The 17,858-nt window shown below is 35.7% G+C and overlaps 1 protein-coding gene across 2 annotated transcripts in view; it reads left to right on the forward strand.

Moving 5' to 3' along the window:
- LOC106055665 (uncharacterized) overlaps positions 1-17,858 on the forward strand; it is a 52,650-nt gene that overhangs the window by 31,865 nt on the left and 2,927 nt on the right. For both annotated transcript variants that reach the window (XM_013212023.2, XM_013212024.2), the window contains exons 2-6: positions 2,959-3,142; positions 11,121-11,148; positions 14,436-14,582; positions 16,219-16,341; positions 16,542-16,661. In XM_013212023.2, the coding sequence (XP_013067477.2) occupies positions 2,972-3,142; positions 11,121-11,148; positions 14,436-14,582; positions 16,219-16,341; positions 16,542-16,661 (589 nt within the window). In that variant the 5' untranslated portion in view covers positions 2,959-2,971. The remainder of the gene's footprint in view (positions 1-2,958; positions 3,143-11,120; positions 11,149-14,435; positions 14,583-16,218; positions 16,342-16,541; positions 16,662-17,858) is intronic.

Consider the following 17,858-nt stretch of genomic DNA (forward strand, 5'->3'; position numbering starts at 1 on the left):
TTATTTGTACTAAATCTAAGATAACACATGTGTTTGTTATTTGTACTAAATCTAAGATAACACATGTGTTTGTTATTTGTACTAAATCTTCGATAACACATATGTTTGTTATTTGTACTAAATCTAAGGTAACATATATGTTTGTCATTTGTACTAAATCTAAGATAACATATATGTTTGTTATTTGTACTTAATCTAAGATAACACATATGTTTGTTATTTGTACTAGATCTAAGATAACATATATGTTTGTTATTTGTACTAAATCTTCGATAACACATATGTTTGTTATTTGTACTAAATCTATAATAACACATATGTTTGTTATTTGTACTAAATCTAAGATAACACATGTGTTTGTTATTTGTACTAAATCTTCGATAACACATATGTTTGTTATTTGTACTAAATCTAAGATAACACATGTGTTTGTTATTTGTACTAAATCTATAATAACACATATGTTTGTTATTTGTACTAAATCTTCGATAACACATGTGTTTGTTATTTGTACTAAATCTAAGGTAACACATATGTTTGTTATTTGTACTAAATCTATAATAACACATATGTTTGTTATTTGTACTAAATCTAAGATAACACATGTGTTTGTTATTTGTACTAAATCTTCGATAACACATATGTTTGTTATTTGTACTAAATCTAAGATAACACATATGTTTGTTATTTGTACTAAATCTAAGATAACACATATGTTTGTTATTTGTACTAAATCTAAGATAACACATATGTTTGTTATTTGTACTAAATCTAAGATAACACATATGTTTGTTATTTGTACTAAATCTAAGATAACACATATGTTTATTATTTGTACTAAATCTAAGATAACACATATGTTTGTTATTTGTACTAAATCTAAGATAATACATATGTTTGTTATTTGTACTAAATCTACGATTACACATATGTTTGTTATTTGTACTAAATCTAAGATAACATATATGTTTCATATTTGTACTAGATCTAAGATTACACATAAAGTTTGAGTGAAACTAAATGTACATTTCATTTGCAATCGTTATGACCTTTAATCACTGATGCACAATTCTAATTGTATAATAAAGATTATTATTTATTTATTTTTAAACGGTAGTTCGTTTGTTAGTCTAAAGTCTAAACCAATTATAGTGAACTAGTAACATGAGAGGGACATACTTAAAAAAACTGTATTAGGTTCAGAAGAGAAACTGCAGTTAGTTACGAGTCAACCGACGGACTAAAGGCGCCCTAGGGGAGAGTGTTTTTTATATTTCAATAATCAGTGCCAAATGATCAAATGTCAACAGTCTTATGCCTGCCAGCATCTTGCCTGCATCTTTCAAATCTGAGTTAATGACTAAGTACTTTTAACGTTTTTTGCAGCAACTAAATCATTTTATTTTGGTACGCACCGTGATGTGATTTATTTGATGTGTTCACTGGTGCGCAAACTTCGGTCCGCGGTTCAAGTCCAGTCTCTGGAAACTTCTGCTCACAGAACGCAGGCCTCCGTTCTAATGGAATGGACATTAGGCCTATATATTTCGGTGTGGCGGTGTTAGGCGCTTCGCGCCGTGTCTTATGCAGATAAATCAAAAGGAGGTAACTCTCAAATAACAAAACCCAATAACACAGGCGAAAGGCCAACACTAGAAGTTAGTCGACGCTGATAATGTCGAACAAGAAGTTAAATAATAACGAAGGGAACTGTCGAATGTCGTCAAGCTAAATCTTTACGTCCATAAAAATTGCCTCTCTCTAAAGCCTTCAGAAGTTTTCTGTTATTCTTCTCAAATCCTAGACTTGTTTTTACTAGTCGCGTCATTGTCTCTAAATCAAAACTTTCCCTTTCTAATAGTGCCATAACATCGGCTAGTGACATGCGTTAGGCAAATGTTAATGACCTGTAGGCTGAAACAGGATGGCATCAATGGATTAACTCACTCTATGCTTTTCAATTAGGCGAAGACAATTCACTTAGATGTCAAGACAGTCTCTGCTTTTCATTTGAACGTGAAGACAGTCTCTGCTTTTCATTTGAACGTGAAGACAGTCTCTGCTATTCACTTGGATGTGAAGACAGTCTCTACTAGACGTGAAGACAGTCTCTGCTAAACGTGAAGACAGTCTCTGCTAGACGTGAAGACAGTCTCTGCTAGACGTGAAGACACAGAGACGTGAAGACAGTCTCTGCTAGACGTAAAGACAGTCTCTGCTAGACGTGAAGACAGTCTCTGCTAGACGTGAAGACAGTCTCTGCTAGACGTGAAGACACAGAGACGTGAAGACAGTCTCTGCTAGACGTGAAGACAGTCTCTGCTGGACGTGAAGACAGTCTCTGCTAGACATGCAGACAGTTTCTGTTAGACGTGAAGACAGTCTCTGCTAGACGTGAAGACAGTCTCTGCTAGACGTGAAGACACAGAGACGTGAAGACAGTCTCTGCTAGACGTGAAGACACAGAGACGTGAAGACAATCTCTGCTAGACGTGAAGACACAGAGACGTGAAGACAGTCTCTGCTAGACGTGAAGACAGTCTCTGCTGGACGTGAAGACAGTCTCTGCTGGAAGTGAATACATTCTCTGCTAGACATGCAGACAGTTTCTGTTAGACGTGAAGACAGTTTCTGCTAGACGTGAAGACAGTCTCTGCTAGACGTGAAGACAGTCTCTGCTAGACGTGAAGACACAGAGACGTGAAGACAGTCCCTGCTGGACGTGAAGACAGTCTCTGCTAGACGTGAAGAAGTCTCTGCTAGACGTGAAGACAGTCTCTGCTGGACGTGAAGACAGTCTCTGCTAGACGTGCAGACAGTTTCTGTTAGACGTGAAGACAGTCTCTGCTAGACGTGAAGACAGTCTCTGCTAGATGTGAAGAAAATCTCTGCTTGCCACTTAGATTGTGAAGACTTTAACTTTTGACTAACAATATTGTTTTTGTTTTGTTATTTCAGTAACCTAGCAACAATGCGTTCTTGGCTCACAACGTTTCTCTGTTTGACGGGAACACTGATAGCAGCTCACGGGCTCAGACATAGCGCTCACCTAGAAAAGCCGTTGACCGACACCTTGAACCATGGGACCGACTACCAAACTATTTTTTTAAACCGCCAAATTAGGAGTGCTTCAGACGGATTGGTGAGTCTTTTAAAAATCACCTTTTTACAATGTAGTCAACATTCTATAACTACAGCGTATCTCAAACTAAGGGGCACCCCTCTCTGCGTGGGTGGGTATTCTTTATATTAAATACTACAATATGTCCACACTTACAGTTGAATTGTAATTGGATTGCAGAGGGATTGTTAAACAAATATAAGCTTTGTGAAAAAAAAATGGTACCTTCAAGATGGCTTTGAAAGTATTTTGTTTCAGTTTCAGAGAAACTGATACATTAAAACAATGTTTTCCGACTGATGATTGATTTCACATAAAGACATATAGATCAATGCTTTTCATCATAATGATTGATCTAGCTAGTATCGATACATTACAACGCTCGAATATACAATCTGACACTAAATTGTGACTAAATAAACGCTTGTGGTAAACATCAACAACTTCGGCTGAAAGTCTAGAGATTGAAACTCAATAATATGACTTTGTTTGCAGCAACGAATCTCTCTCTCTCTCTCTCTCTCTCTCTCTCACACACACACACACACACAGAGGGAGAGAGAGAGAGAAAGTATTTCCTATAATGGAATTTTAAAAAAAATGTGAACCAGACTGTTGAATATTCAAAAAGAAAAAAAAAGTCTTTAAAATGTTTCCAATCAGGGAAATAAGAGACGCCATTTGTTGGATGAAGCACATGTCATTAAAACAATCTTAGATAAGGAGACAAAATAAAACAGCAACAAAGACAAAAAACAAACAAACAAACGAAAAAATGTGTAATTATTTACAGAGAAAAAAAAAATATAACATCTCCCTTGATTTTTTTTTCTTTGTATCTGTCTCTGTGGTGCAATAATCACGTGACTTTGTAGCAAGGACACTTTTATTGCTCTTACATTACTGCAACACTTCAGAAACACAAGTGAAATAATTTCTTAAACAATTAAACCAAATGTAACTCCTTTCAAAACCATTGTAAACACACGCCCATCTTTCGGTCTTCCACTTCTGCTGACTTCTCTCAGCCGTTCAGCCCTACTTATAACCTAATGGTCTTACTCGTGGCTACATCAGAATCAGGATGTCATCCACTGTGTAAAGAGAATGTCTTCCACTGTGTAAAGAGAATGTCTTCCACTGTGTAAAGAGAATGTCTTCCACTGTGTAAGAAAGATGTCTTCCACTGTGTAAAGAGAATGTCTTCCACTGTGTAAGAAAGATGTCTTCCACTGTGTAAGAAAGATGTCTTCCACTGTGTAAGAAAGATGTCTTCCACTGTGTAAGAAAGATGTCTTCCACTGTCTAAGAAAGATGTCTTTCACTATGTAAGAAAGATGTCTTCCACTATGTAAGGAAGATGTCTCCCAATGTGTAAGTACGATGCCTCCTACTGTGTAAGGAAGATGCCTTCCACTGTGTAAGAAAGATGTCTTCCACTGTGTAAAAAAGATGTCTTCCACTATGTAAGAAAGATGCCTTCCACTGTGTAAGAAAGATGTCTTCCACTGTGTAAAAAAGATGTCTTCCACTATGTAAGAAAGATGTCTTCCACTGTGTAAGAAAGATGTCTTCCACTGTGTAAAACTGATGTTCTTCATCTTGTTCATATCTAAAGTACATTCACCTAAGCTCTGTCAAGTGTCAGCCAAAATGACAAGTTGACACAGTGACAGATTGACAAGTTGACACAATAACAGATTGACTAGTTGACACTGTGACAAAGATTGACTAGTTGACACAATGACAAAGATTGACTAGTTGACACAGTAACAGATTGACAAGCTGACACAGTGACAAAGATTGACTAGTTGACACAGTAACAGATTGACTAGTTGACACAGTGACAAAGATTGACTAGTTGACACAGTAACAGATTGACTAGTTGACACAGTGACAAAGATTGATAAGATGACACACTAACAGATTGACTAGTTGACACAGTGACAAAGATTGACTAGTTGACACAGTAACAGATTGACTAGTTGACACGGTATCAGATTGACTAATTGACACGGTAACAGATTGACTAGTTGACACAGTGACATATTGACTAGTTGACACAGTGACATATTGACTAGTTGACAAGCTAATTGATAGAAATAAAAACACTGAGGGTGTCTCTCGGGTACAGATGGTGGAGGAGCGAACATTTTGAAAAGTTTAACGGTCGCGATTTTGTACAAGGCCGACTTGAAATATGTTCTAATCAGACGTTCGACAACTCTTGTTATTACCTAAAATATGTTCATCGATTACCTCCTCTTCCCGAACAAGACATTTAAGTGCTTTCTTTTTTAACAACAGCTTCACACACCGCTTTTTCTTTCTCTTTTTTTTTCGCTTTAGAAACACATTTTTAAGCCGTTTCTTTTTCAACTTTTAAAAAAAAGATTCGGTACTTGATCTATAACAAATGAAGAAGAGAATTTAAAAAATTCACTGTGTGATTCTGGGAAGTGGATAATGGAATCTGTCATCTAGTTCATGTTTATAGCAAAGCATGGGTGAAGCCAAGTCCCAACTGTCTATCTAGAACAGACCTTTCTCGAATAAAATAAAAATAATATTAATAAATATGTAGCTAATAGCATGGAGTCTACAAGTAAACGCATACAAGACATCTTAAATAGATAGGTACCCGAAACTAGCCTTGGATGGAACCAAGAGTATGGGAGTATGATTGTTGATGGTAAGTCCTTGGATTCTAGCTCCAAACAGCTAGTACAACTAAACCGATGTTGGTGTTTTTTAATTTAAATATAGATTTAACTTTAAAAAAATTGATTAAATAAAATTTAATGTATCATTTATTAAGAAATCAACACAGATTCACCTTGAAAGTAGATGGATATAGAACAAGATAAACTGGATGTAGAAACAAGAAAGAATGGATGTAGAAACAAGATAGAACTCAGTACAAAAATACAGGTCCCATCTGCCTTACGTCTCTGATTCGTCTCACGTTCAACTCTCACACACGTGAATTAACATTCATTATGACAGACCATTATGACCAGGATATCGATACGCAAGTCAATATGCTAAACACAGCAGTCACAGATACAGCCCTGGAAATATTAGGGAAGCTCCGCCCGCCCAAAAAACCCTGGGTAACAGAGGATATACTCCAACTCTGTGACAAGCGACGGGAGCTTAAAGGGAAAAAGCTGTCCGACCCAAAATATGTCCAAGAATACAAAAGCGTCAACAAACGGATTAGAAAGGGAATGAAAGAAGCGAAGAAAAAGTGGATAGAGAATAAGTGTCAAGAAATTGAACAGGGACTTAATAGAAACAACAGCAAAAAAGCGTACCAATTAGTAAAGGACCTCACTACTTCAAAGCATGGAAGAACCAACACAATACAAGACAAAAACAACAAATGCTTAACCGAGGACAAAGATGTGTTGAAAAGATGGACGGAATACTGTTCAGAGTTGTATAACTTTGAAATATCAGGAGATCCAGAGATACTAAATGTCCCGACAGTTTCCAACATTGACGACTATCCGATTCTTCGCTCGGAAGTAGCAGCAGCAGTAAAAGCCCTGAAAAAGGGAAAATCGGCCGGAGTTGACAACATTCCTGGCGAACTTCTTCAGGCGGGAGGAGAAACTATGATAAACGCACTCTATATGATTTGCAACAAGATCTGGCAATCAGGAGATTGGCCCAAACCCTGGACCCAATCACTCATAATAACCCTTCCAAAGAAAGGCAACTTACAACTCTGTCAAAACTATCGCACCATCAGCCTCATAAGTCATCCCAGCAAAGTACTGTTAAAAATCATATTAAACCGGCTAAAACCGATAGCAGACAACATCATATCAGAAGAACAAGCAGGTTTTAGACAAGGTCGCAGCACAACAGAGCAAATCCTAAACCTCAGAATACTCTGTGAGAAATATCTCCAACACCAAGAGAATCTTTTCCATGTCTTTATTGATTTCAAGAAAGCTTTCGATCGAGTATGGCACGGAGCACTCTGGGCGACAATGGAAAAGTACAACATTAATAAAAACATAATCAAAGTTATCCAGAACCTCTACAAGGAGGCCACCAGTGCGGTGTATTTCAACAATAATATTGGGGACTGGTTCAAAACCACAGTTGGAGTAAGACAAGGCTGCCTACTGTCACCAACACTCTTCAATATCTTCCTTGAAAGGATAATGGAAGATGCCCTCGAGGGCTATGAAGGTACTGTTAGCATTGGAGGAAGAAGAATTACTAACTTGCGCTTCGCAGATGACATAGACAGCCTAGCAGGGACAGAAGAAGAACTAGCTGACCTGGTGATGCGCATTGACAAGACTTCCGCAGCATATGGCATGCAAATAAATGCCGAAAAAACACAAATTATGACCAATAGCCATCAGGGCTTTAAAAGAGGCATCAGTATTGGAAGTGAAAAGCTAACTAGTGTTAACAGCTTCAAATACCTCGGAGCTATTGTCTCAGATGAGGGAACAAAACCCGAACTATTGGCCCGAATAGCACAGTCCACAGCAGCCCTTTCAAAACTTAAAATAATATGGAAAGATAAGGGCTTAGCCCTCGGCACCAAAATCAGACTGATGCGCTCTCTGGTCATGGCCACATTTTTATATGCTTGTGAGTCGTGGACGTTGAATGCAGAGCTTGAGAGGAGGATCCTAGCAATGGAATTGAGATGCTACAGAAGGATCCTAGGCATCACATTCAAAGACCGCATCACAAACCAAGAAATCAGAGACAGGGTTACTGTAGCGATCGAAGCTCATGACGACCTGCTTACTATTGTGAAAAAACGAAAGCTTAAAACCTTTGGCCACATTACGAGATCTACGGGGCTCGCAAAGACCTTTCTTCAGGGAACAGTGCCAGGAAAAAGAAGAAGAGGCAGACAGAAAAAGTGATGGGAGGACAACATTAAAGAATGGACAGGCCTGCCATTGAGAGAGGTTCTGAACAAGGCAAAAAAAAGGGAGGAATGGAGAAAGACGGTCGACAAATCTTGCCTGGTGCCCCAACGGTCCAACAGACTAAGGGATAGGTAAAGGTAAGGTAAAAGGTAAAGTATGACAGACCAGCCCGTGATTTCATCAGCCTACACCTAAAAATAACAAAACTCTCCCTTGCCTCGTCGTTCTCTTGGAAGCACACACATACACTCCATAACAAGGATAGAAACTTTGTCCATCAAAGGCTGAACATTCTTAGGCAGCATCAAACAATGGGGATGACCAACATGACGTGTCATGCCGAAGAAGAAAGGCAGGAGACATTTCCCAAAGGTTGCAGCCTATCAGGACACGCCAAGCTATTGGTCTTGAGGCAAACATCCACCAACTAAACACAATCGTCACCCCAACGGCGACGTATACATGCAAGACATCATCTGCGAACACCGAGAAAAGTCTATGCCGAACTTAATGAGGTTGTGACCGAAAGTTGTATGTGGGTCATGTCGTCCTACAGAATGAATAGTGCATCCCAGTGGTAGCAATGACCTGGAGGCCGATAGAAAACGCCAACATGTCGTCTTTGTATAACCTGGCTCCGCAGCTTCAAATCCCACCATTCTTCTAATAAAAGATAGTGCACGTGAAATATGAAGTCTCTCTCCCTGCTGCACTTTATGGGGGAGGTCAGGGACTGGTAGTGAGATCACGTCGTCTAATCCTGAACATTTCGACCTATTTCCAATTAGAGCATTGCTTGTTACCGAAGAATATTTTAGAATTATAGAGATTTCTTTTTTAGTCTCTTTATCATCAGAATCGATATTATAAAATAAAATAAATATATAAACTGAAGAGAGAAAATTCAAATGATAGATAGATGTTAAAAGTTATATATTTTAAAATATATGCATTTCTATAGATATAATCTGTGGGTGCATGTAATATCTGTAGTTGTCCGCGGGCCGCATAAAAAAGCTCAGGTAGGTCGCACGAGGCCCTCGGGCCGTAATTTGCCCACCTCTTATCCTATATCAATAAAGATTTAGATGCTTTGTCGTTCATAAAAATTCAAGGGAGGGCATTCATAGCTCGCTCCAACAAGCTCGTATATCTATCTATCTATCTATCTATCTATCTATCTATCTATCTATCTATCTATCTATCTATCTATCTATCTATCTATCTATCTATCTATCTATCTATCTATCTATTTATCTCTCTCTCTCTCTCTCTCTCTCTCTCTATATATATATATATATATATATATATATATATATATATATATATATATATATATATATTATAAAGGGAAGTTAACTGTGCTTGGTAGGGACTCATTCATAGACAAACGATGGGATCGGATAGGGGGTCGGAAAGGGGGGTCGGAAGCTCGTATATCTATCTATCTATCTATCTATCTATCTATCTATCTATCTATCTATCTATCTATCTATCTATCTATCTATCTATCTATCTATCTATCTATATATATATCTCTCTATCTCTCTCTCTCTCTCTCTCTCTCTCTATATATATATATATATATATATATATATATATATATATATATATATATATATATATATATATATTATATTATAAAGGGAAGTTAACTGTGCTTAGTAGGGACTCATTCATAGACAAACGATGGGATCGGATAGGGGGTCGGAAAGGGGGGTCGGAAGCTCGTATATCTATCTATCTATCTATCTATCTATCTATCTATCTATCTATCTATCTATCTATCTATCTATCTATCTATCTATCTATCTATCTCTCTCTCTCTCTCTCTATATATATATATATATATATTATATTATAAAGGGAAGTTAACTGCGCTTAGTAGGGACTCATTCATATACAAACGATGGGATCGGAAAGGGGGTCGGAAAGGGGGTCGGAAGTGAGTGATTTCTGGACACTAGAATACCTTAATGTGAGCTAAGTCAAAGGATTCACTAGGTCGTTAAGGGAATGCCCTTTCCCTCTCGAAGGCTGGAGTGTTGATTCTGTAGTCTGAGAGGGAGATGGGGCTGAGTGAAGAGAGAACATCGTCAAGGAGTAACACTATTGTCTGCGTGAGTGGAGGAGAGTATCGATGAGCAGTAAGAGCTGTGGTTCCAATACTGGACTCGATTATTACAAAAAATATATATGAAAGAAAAGAGAATCGATTCGGACAAGGAATTCTTTAATTCTGCTTAGAGATTCCTTACATAAAATTTCTTTAATTAGTTGAACTATTTGATCTATTTCGCCTTAAAAAACAAATCTTTAAAAAAACGCTCACCCTTTATCAAACACACCTAAATATGCTAAACATAAATCACATTTTAAGGATTATCTTACCGGTACAAACATTATATTATTGCTTTTACTTGATAAGTCTTCATCAGGCCTCGTAAAGAAGCTAAATCGTTTAGTATTTTTTACAAAGCTTATTTAACTCACTCTGTCTGTCTCCCACACCAGACCTCGGTTCAAGTTGAATTTTCGCTTATTTTGCACCTGACAAAAAACAAAACAAAAAAAAAAACAACAACAATTAGTTAATTAAATATTGGTAATTAATCTTTTCGTTTGGTATCAAAGAAGGGAAATAAATCGTACTTGACAGGCATGGTGGTATAGATTGAATTAGTTCCCTTTATACTTTGGGTAGAGAACTAGGTCGACGCTTACAAGTTTGAAACTAAAAATAATATTAGTTGGAACTAATGATCTTATAATAATGCGTCTGGTAAATTTATTTCAAAATATTTTTCAATCATTTTCATAAGTTATTTTTTTCTTTAGTTTCCATTATATCACTACCACATTCCTTCAAATTACTTTATCTTCTTTTTTTTTTATCGTATTTTATTGTTTATAAAACGTAAACGTGATCTTATAAATCGAATTATTCACTTTTATTGTGAAGATCCATAATAATATGTTAAAACAGAAATTTGTATATTTACCTTTAAGAGAAACAGATATTATAGAAAGAGTGAAATATCTGAAAACAGTTTTACATGTGACTTACCTTTCCCTGTTTCTATTTGCAGCCCTGTGTATCAGTTTCATTTTTGACAGGTCAGTAAACATTTTTTGGTAACCTATTTTAAACATGCATTTATGTATGTATCTATGCATGTACAGGTGTGAGGGGGTGGAGGGACGTATAAAAGTACATGAAACATAGCCGCGTGAGTTATGCACAGTGGTCTCTAGTTCAAGTCTGGAATGTTCGGCGAGAAGAAAATGCTTTTTATTTTGGAACTAAATCGAAATAACTAATAACTAACAAATAAATAACAAATAACTGATAACTAACTAACTAATACAAAATTAATACATGATTAATAATATTAACTTTAGTTAAAAATAAAATTGAAATAAAAATATGTAAATGGTAGAACTATAAATATAAGTACAAATAAATATATCTAACTATATTTTTTCGTAACACAGAACGATGTTCGCTGGTAATAAATAGAATTGGGTTGCTTTGAAATTAAGTAAAAATAATTTAATCACCACTTACAAGCTTTTGAATCGATCACAGTGACAGAGAAATGTTGCAATACTGACCCACAGATATGTTATACAGAGTTTATTTAGATTTCTGTGTTAAACTTAATTAGTTGTATTTATCAATGCATTAATTAACAAGGCGGGAGAAAAATAAAAAGATGCAGACGACCAACATTTGAAACACTGACTTGTCGTCTGCTGATGTATTTCCATTAGTTTGGCCTTCAGTAAGTAAGTCTCTCAGCTAGTCAATCTATTCTATGTTTAGAAAAAAAAAGTCATTATGGTGCACTGAAAAAAGAAAAAAAAAACTTGAACACATTCTATATAGTATCATTTTACTTTAGAAATTATATTTTCATTTCAATAGTGTTCTTTGTACATATGTAATGGTGTGAAGCCTTTAATAAAGAGTCGGTTTTAGCCAGGCTAGATCCTATTTTAAAAAAGAAGCATGTTTTACTGTTGGGATTAGGGTGAAGTTGAATATCATAGTATCATAGTACAGTAGCTCCACGAGCGTAAACTTTGTATCAAAAATTCTTCTTTTCTTTTTAAAATTAATTCAGATTTTATGTTCATATAATAATGTCAACGAAACAGTCATATTTTTTGTCCATATTTTGTCTTATCTTTGCACATGCTCGGCTGTATGAAGATATTGATATAACTGATACATCATCAATAGTTTCCAAAAGTCCGATAGTCTTTAACTGTAAATAAAAAGTAGTTTATTTTATAATTAATTATGTGAAATGTCTTAAATACGCCATACTATCACCTATCGCTTATTACAGGCAGTCAAAGAGAAGTCCATCCAAAGCATGTACAACAGTTCAATCAAAGAAACAATTCTTTACATCTAGTCGTTCTTTTAGGTCATCAGTTTTCCAGGCTGAATCAGACCACCCGTACTATGCTCTGACGATCTACATATATAAAGACTAAGAGATATAGTGTTTTGTTAGGTGCTGACGCAGTTAAGTCTAGAAGTTGATCCGATGTTCGTTTTGGTGTTAAAACATATCAACCTAGCGTGCTGCCTAAAATGTTAATCTAACCAAACAAGCCTAGAGTTATATCCCTTGTCTACTGTTGTCCAGGTCAAACTTGTCTGCCACAGAGCAATGTATTGAATTTCTCGTTGGTACCAGACTATTAGGTATAATGATATAACCATAAATAAGTATTCTAGTAAAGGATATGGAATTTTATAATTAAGTTAATAAGAAGGAGAGAGAGAGATAGAGAGAGAGAGAGAGAGAGAGAGAGAGCTGTCAACTTAAAAGTCTCTGAAAATAATTAGCTGATTTTTTTAAATTTTTTTTTTGAAGTTTCTGGGTTCTGATAATAATGATGAATGAATATGTCTACAAAAATATAACAACCAGATTTGTTTGATACAAAAGACAAATATAAAAAGAAAACGGTAGTTTGCGGTAGAGAAAGTCTACGAAATGAAAGCCAAGCTGGCATGAAACTCAAGTTAATCCACAGCGTGTTCGCTCGACTGTCACGTGATAAGTCTGGCCAAAGTGACGGACCAAGTTTTGTCAGGACTAATCAGTTGGGGCTCTGCTTGCTGTGTGAACAAAGGAAGCATAAGAAGAGGAATCACTTCAGCGATTCTCAATCTGTGTGTGTGTGTGTGTCGTGGCAACTACTTGCTGATAGAAAAAAAAAAAGAACAAGTTCAATATAAAAAAAATACTTAAAAAAAAACAATCGCTTATATTGAGATGTCATCAATTATTTTTAAAAATCAAACATAGCTGTACACAATTGCGTAAGTTACTCTCTCGGTCTTGCAACATTCTGCCATATCTCTCAGTATTGTAAGGCTTATCTCCCGTTAGTCTAGTACGTTTTCCATATAAGACAAAATTAATTAATTAACACTAATTGATTTACTAAATGTTTTTATTTTAATTGATTCATGTGTTGCCCTCTATCCATGAACAGAAACAAAGTTTCAACTTGATCCGAGAATGGGAAGAAAAAAAAAAGTTTACAAGATTTGTACTGGACCCGGTGGGAGAGAGTTAATAGAAGCTCAGTAAAGGGAAGGGAGGGCAATAGTTTTTTTTTTTTTTTTTTTACGAGATTAAAAGACCAACAATTGTTTTTAAGATACAGACCCATGTTTGAATAATGAACAAGTAAAACCAAGCATATTTGCCCATGTTTAAAAATTAGAAAATGTCTTTTCAAAAATCAACGTTTCAACCTTAAATACAGTTTTCACGAGTGAGATCCACGTCATTTTCGTGACTAAAACAGGCCCGATAGGCTACAAATGTCTTGCTAAATGCAAATATGATTTTACAATGATCAAACCCTTTACAGACTTACGCTTAAGTTTTTAATGTGTACGCTTTAGACGCCAGGAGAATGTGTTTTTGCGTTACAAAAAAAGTAAAAATAGTGGTTCTTCTGTGGTATTAGATACTCTTAGTAGTTATTTTAGAAATGGAAAATCACCCTCTGGGTCAGGATTTGTGATTTTTCCATCACAAGAGAGATACTTGGCACCAATAGCAAAGACAAACAGACACAACAATTCTCTTGTTCTCCTGGCTACATAATAATTCAATAGCATTCAACTATCTGACACCAACTTTTCACATGTACATTTAGAGTGAGTCTGGTGTGAATGTATATTTTGATGTTCTATAGTTATAATCTTTTGTTTGATGTAATAATGCACTCATTGCCAGACACATTTCCTTTTGGATACTAAAGGTGATTATTATTATTTTATTACTAGTACAACTTTTATAGTATATATTCCACATGGTATTATTGTGTTCCTATCTTGAAGTGTTGTCTGTTTGTCTGTTGGTCAGAGTTAAAAGAACGTTTTGTCCGGTGGCTGGACCACAACAATGACGGCCAGTCCACGTTCGACGAGGTCAAGAACTACATTCGAAGGTTCAAAGCTGGCGTCACAGATGACGTAGTGGCAGCGTTTATTAAAAGGCGAGACAGTAACGGTCAGTATAGCGTGAGACATACTTCATAGATTAGCATGTGCTAAACATGTGTATGTGTATGTGCAGTACATGTATGTGTGTAGCAGGGCCTCTTAGGCCAATATATCAATGAAGTCAATTGTTCTTCACTTTAAGATCTAAGTCAAGTGCATAGCCATCTATTGATGCGCTCCCTGGTCATGTCCACATTCTTATCTGCTTGCGAGTCTTGGAAGCTGACTGCAGATTTAAAGAGGAAAATCCTAGCAATGGGGATGAGATGCTACAGAAAGATCATAGATATCACTTACAAAGACCGCATCACAAATGAAGAGATTAGAGACAGTGAACAGAAGTAATGCTACATTAGGACTCCTTGATGACCTGCTATCCACTGTAAAAATAAACGCAAACTTGAACCCTACTGACCATATTACAAGAAAGTCAATCCAAGGCAAAAGACAGAGGTATGAAGAAAGACGGTCAACAGAGCCTGTGTGGTGCCCCAAAGGTTCAACAGACTAAACGATTAGTGAAAGTGAAGGGGATTTCATGTAGGCCTACAAAAAAAAAAAAAAAAACCATTTGTCGGAAATGATCAGAATGAAAAAGACTAGGTTATTGACATATTCACTGAACACATGTATCCTAGAGACATCCAGGGTTTCTAGGTACTGTCAATGACTTTAAATTTATATTTTGTAATTGAAAACAAGATATTGCATTATTACGAAGTTGTTTATTGGGGATTTTCATAGCCTACAAAGCCCTACATGGTGAAAAAACTATAAATATCAGCTAATAGCTATCTTTCTGATGTCTCCGATTTACAAAATAATTTAAGTCTTGATAAGCTAGGTTTTTTTTTTAAAAGGTAAATGATAATTTGTGTTCACTGCAGAATTATATTTTTTTAAGCTCTTCCATTTGTAGCTTAAAATAATTTCAATATGGAGTAATCATTAGACTTTCAACTTATTGACTTCAAACATTTCAAAACAAACTAGCAACTAACTAGCGGTAATAGAGGAGAGTTGATAGGTAGACCAACTGCTGTCAATTCAGATATGGATAAAATTATAGCTCAGTCTTTTGTTAAATTTTAGTTGGCATTGGTGAAGCTCAAGCTAATGTCCTTGACATTAGTTAAGTTATCGTGAAAAATCTCAATTAGAAATGTATGGAAGAATGAATGGAATATACTCTCTAAACAAATTAGACAGAAATGTATGGAAGAATGAATGGAATATACTCTCTAAACAAATTAGACAGAAATGTATGGAAGAATGAATGGAATATACTCTCTAAACAAATTAGACAGAAATGTATGGAAGAATGAATGGAATATACTCTCTAAACAAATTAGACAGAAATGTATGGAAGAATGAATGGAATATATTCTCTAAACAAAGCCATCAGAGCACAAAATTAGACACCCTAGTCATGTGTGATACCAGGCCAAAACTCCACCCTATTTAAAGATGCACTGTGCAAAGGAAGCCACGCCTTTGTAAGTCTAAATGGAAGCAGGCAGGAAGCAGCTTGAAGTTCTAGCAATATAGCGGCTGTTATAAGATAGTCTATTTCCTTTCTCAAATACAATATTTTCAGGCTGATACACATAGTGCATAACAAGCTTGTGTCTTGTATTCTCTAGGTAATGGAGCCTTAGACTTTGTCCCAGAGTACGTTCAAGACATGTCTGTTCCTGATAACACCCCGGAGGGCGCTACAGAGTGGTTCCGGCTTCATGATACCAATGATGACGGCTTGGTCACACGTAAAGAATAGCTTTCATTTTTTTAAATTATTAATATACACATTGGATGGAACATGACACAAAGATACGGGTAGAGGCAACATTAAATATCTTTAAAAAAATTAATACTTTTATGGTTATGAAAAAATGAATATAATGATTTGTTCTGTTGTCAGTGTGTATTCTATCACTGTGATGCAAATTTAGCATTATACTTACAGAATCAGAACTTGAGAACGTAGCGATTGCTATCGGAATGTCTCCCGAAGATGCCGCGGCGACAGTTCAAGGATATTACATGTCATCTGATCTAGACAAAGATGGCAAACTGACATTTGATGGTAAGTAGAAGTCATTATAAGATTTTTTTTTAAACTCTATATTTCAAGTGACGGGATGTATAAACCTGTAGATATTATGTCCACAATTCTAAAGATGAAAGTATACACCTATAGATGGTATGTTCACTATTCTAGTGATGAATAAATTCATCTAAAATATGGCTTGTTGACTTTTGTAATATTAATTAATTCACAGCTTAGATTACGTGTCTTAACATCAATTCATTAAAACCAAAGGATGTGACCTTTGATCTAGTTTCTATTGATGACCCGCATATATCAAAAACCAGATCTCCTAAAGATAAATTATAACTTTAATTTAATTTTAACTTGAACCACATTTAGATCTACTATGACAAAGTCAGGACCTGCACTACATGTGTGTAAACTTTGCAAATAGAGAAAAAGACCAAAAAAAAAAGATTGTTAGAGAGAGAGGGAGAAAGAGACAGAGATGGGAAAAGTAGTGTCTCTGTATATATATATATATAGACCTATCAATTTTGTTTTCACTTATTCTTTATTAGATTTACGTCAGAAATATAAGCAACGCTTGTAAACTTCATAAAATGGAAGCAACTTGAAATGTACTGTTATCGCATTATTACGGTAATACGGCTGACTGCGCCATGTTGGCTCTAGTCAGTCTAGACTAGACCTAGATTTGTAAGTCTCTGGCCAAATTTACATTTATTTATTTTGTACTTTGAAAAAATTAAAACGATCAAAGTAGAGTTTCCCCCGTGTGGCCAACGAGCTAGTCATTCTTTTCTCAGCGATATACATCAACTGTTAAATTTGTAGGAAAATTGTTAGACCAGTATTCGAGATCAGCGTCCACCATCCATGAAGGAGTGACTTTAGAGGTGTTGTTAAAACTGGCTCCAGTTTATGTAAATCTCTAACAGGACTGTGTACATCAAGTAGATAATTCAGTTTGTAATCTTAATAAATCAACAGATCTTGGTCAAGCTGTAGGTCTTTAAGTATTCATCTGTAATAGAAGGTGTATGATAGACATGACAAGTTGGATATCCAAAGACTCTTAGTGTTTCTTTATTCATCTGTAATAGAAGGTGTATGATAGACATGACAAGTTGGATGGACTCATAGTGTTTCTTTATTCATCTGTAATAGAAAGTGTATGATAGACATGACAAGTTGGATAGACTCTTAGTGTTTCTTTATTTATCTGTA

This window comes from Biomphalaria glabrata, chromosome 15, assembly GCF_947242115.1.
Source record: "Biomphalaria glabrata chromosome 15, xgBioGlab47.1, whole genome shotgun sequence".
In the NCBI taxonomy this organism is placed as follows: Eukaryota; Metazoa; Mollusca; class Gastropoda; family Planorbidae; genus Biomphalaria; species Biomphalaria glabrata.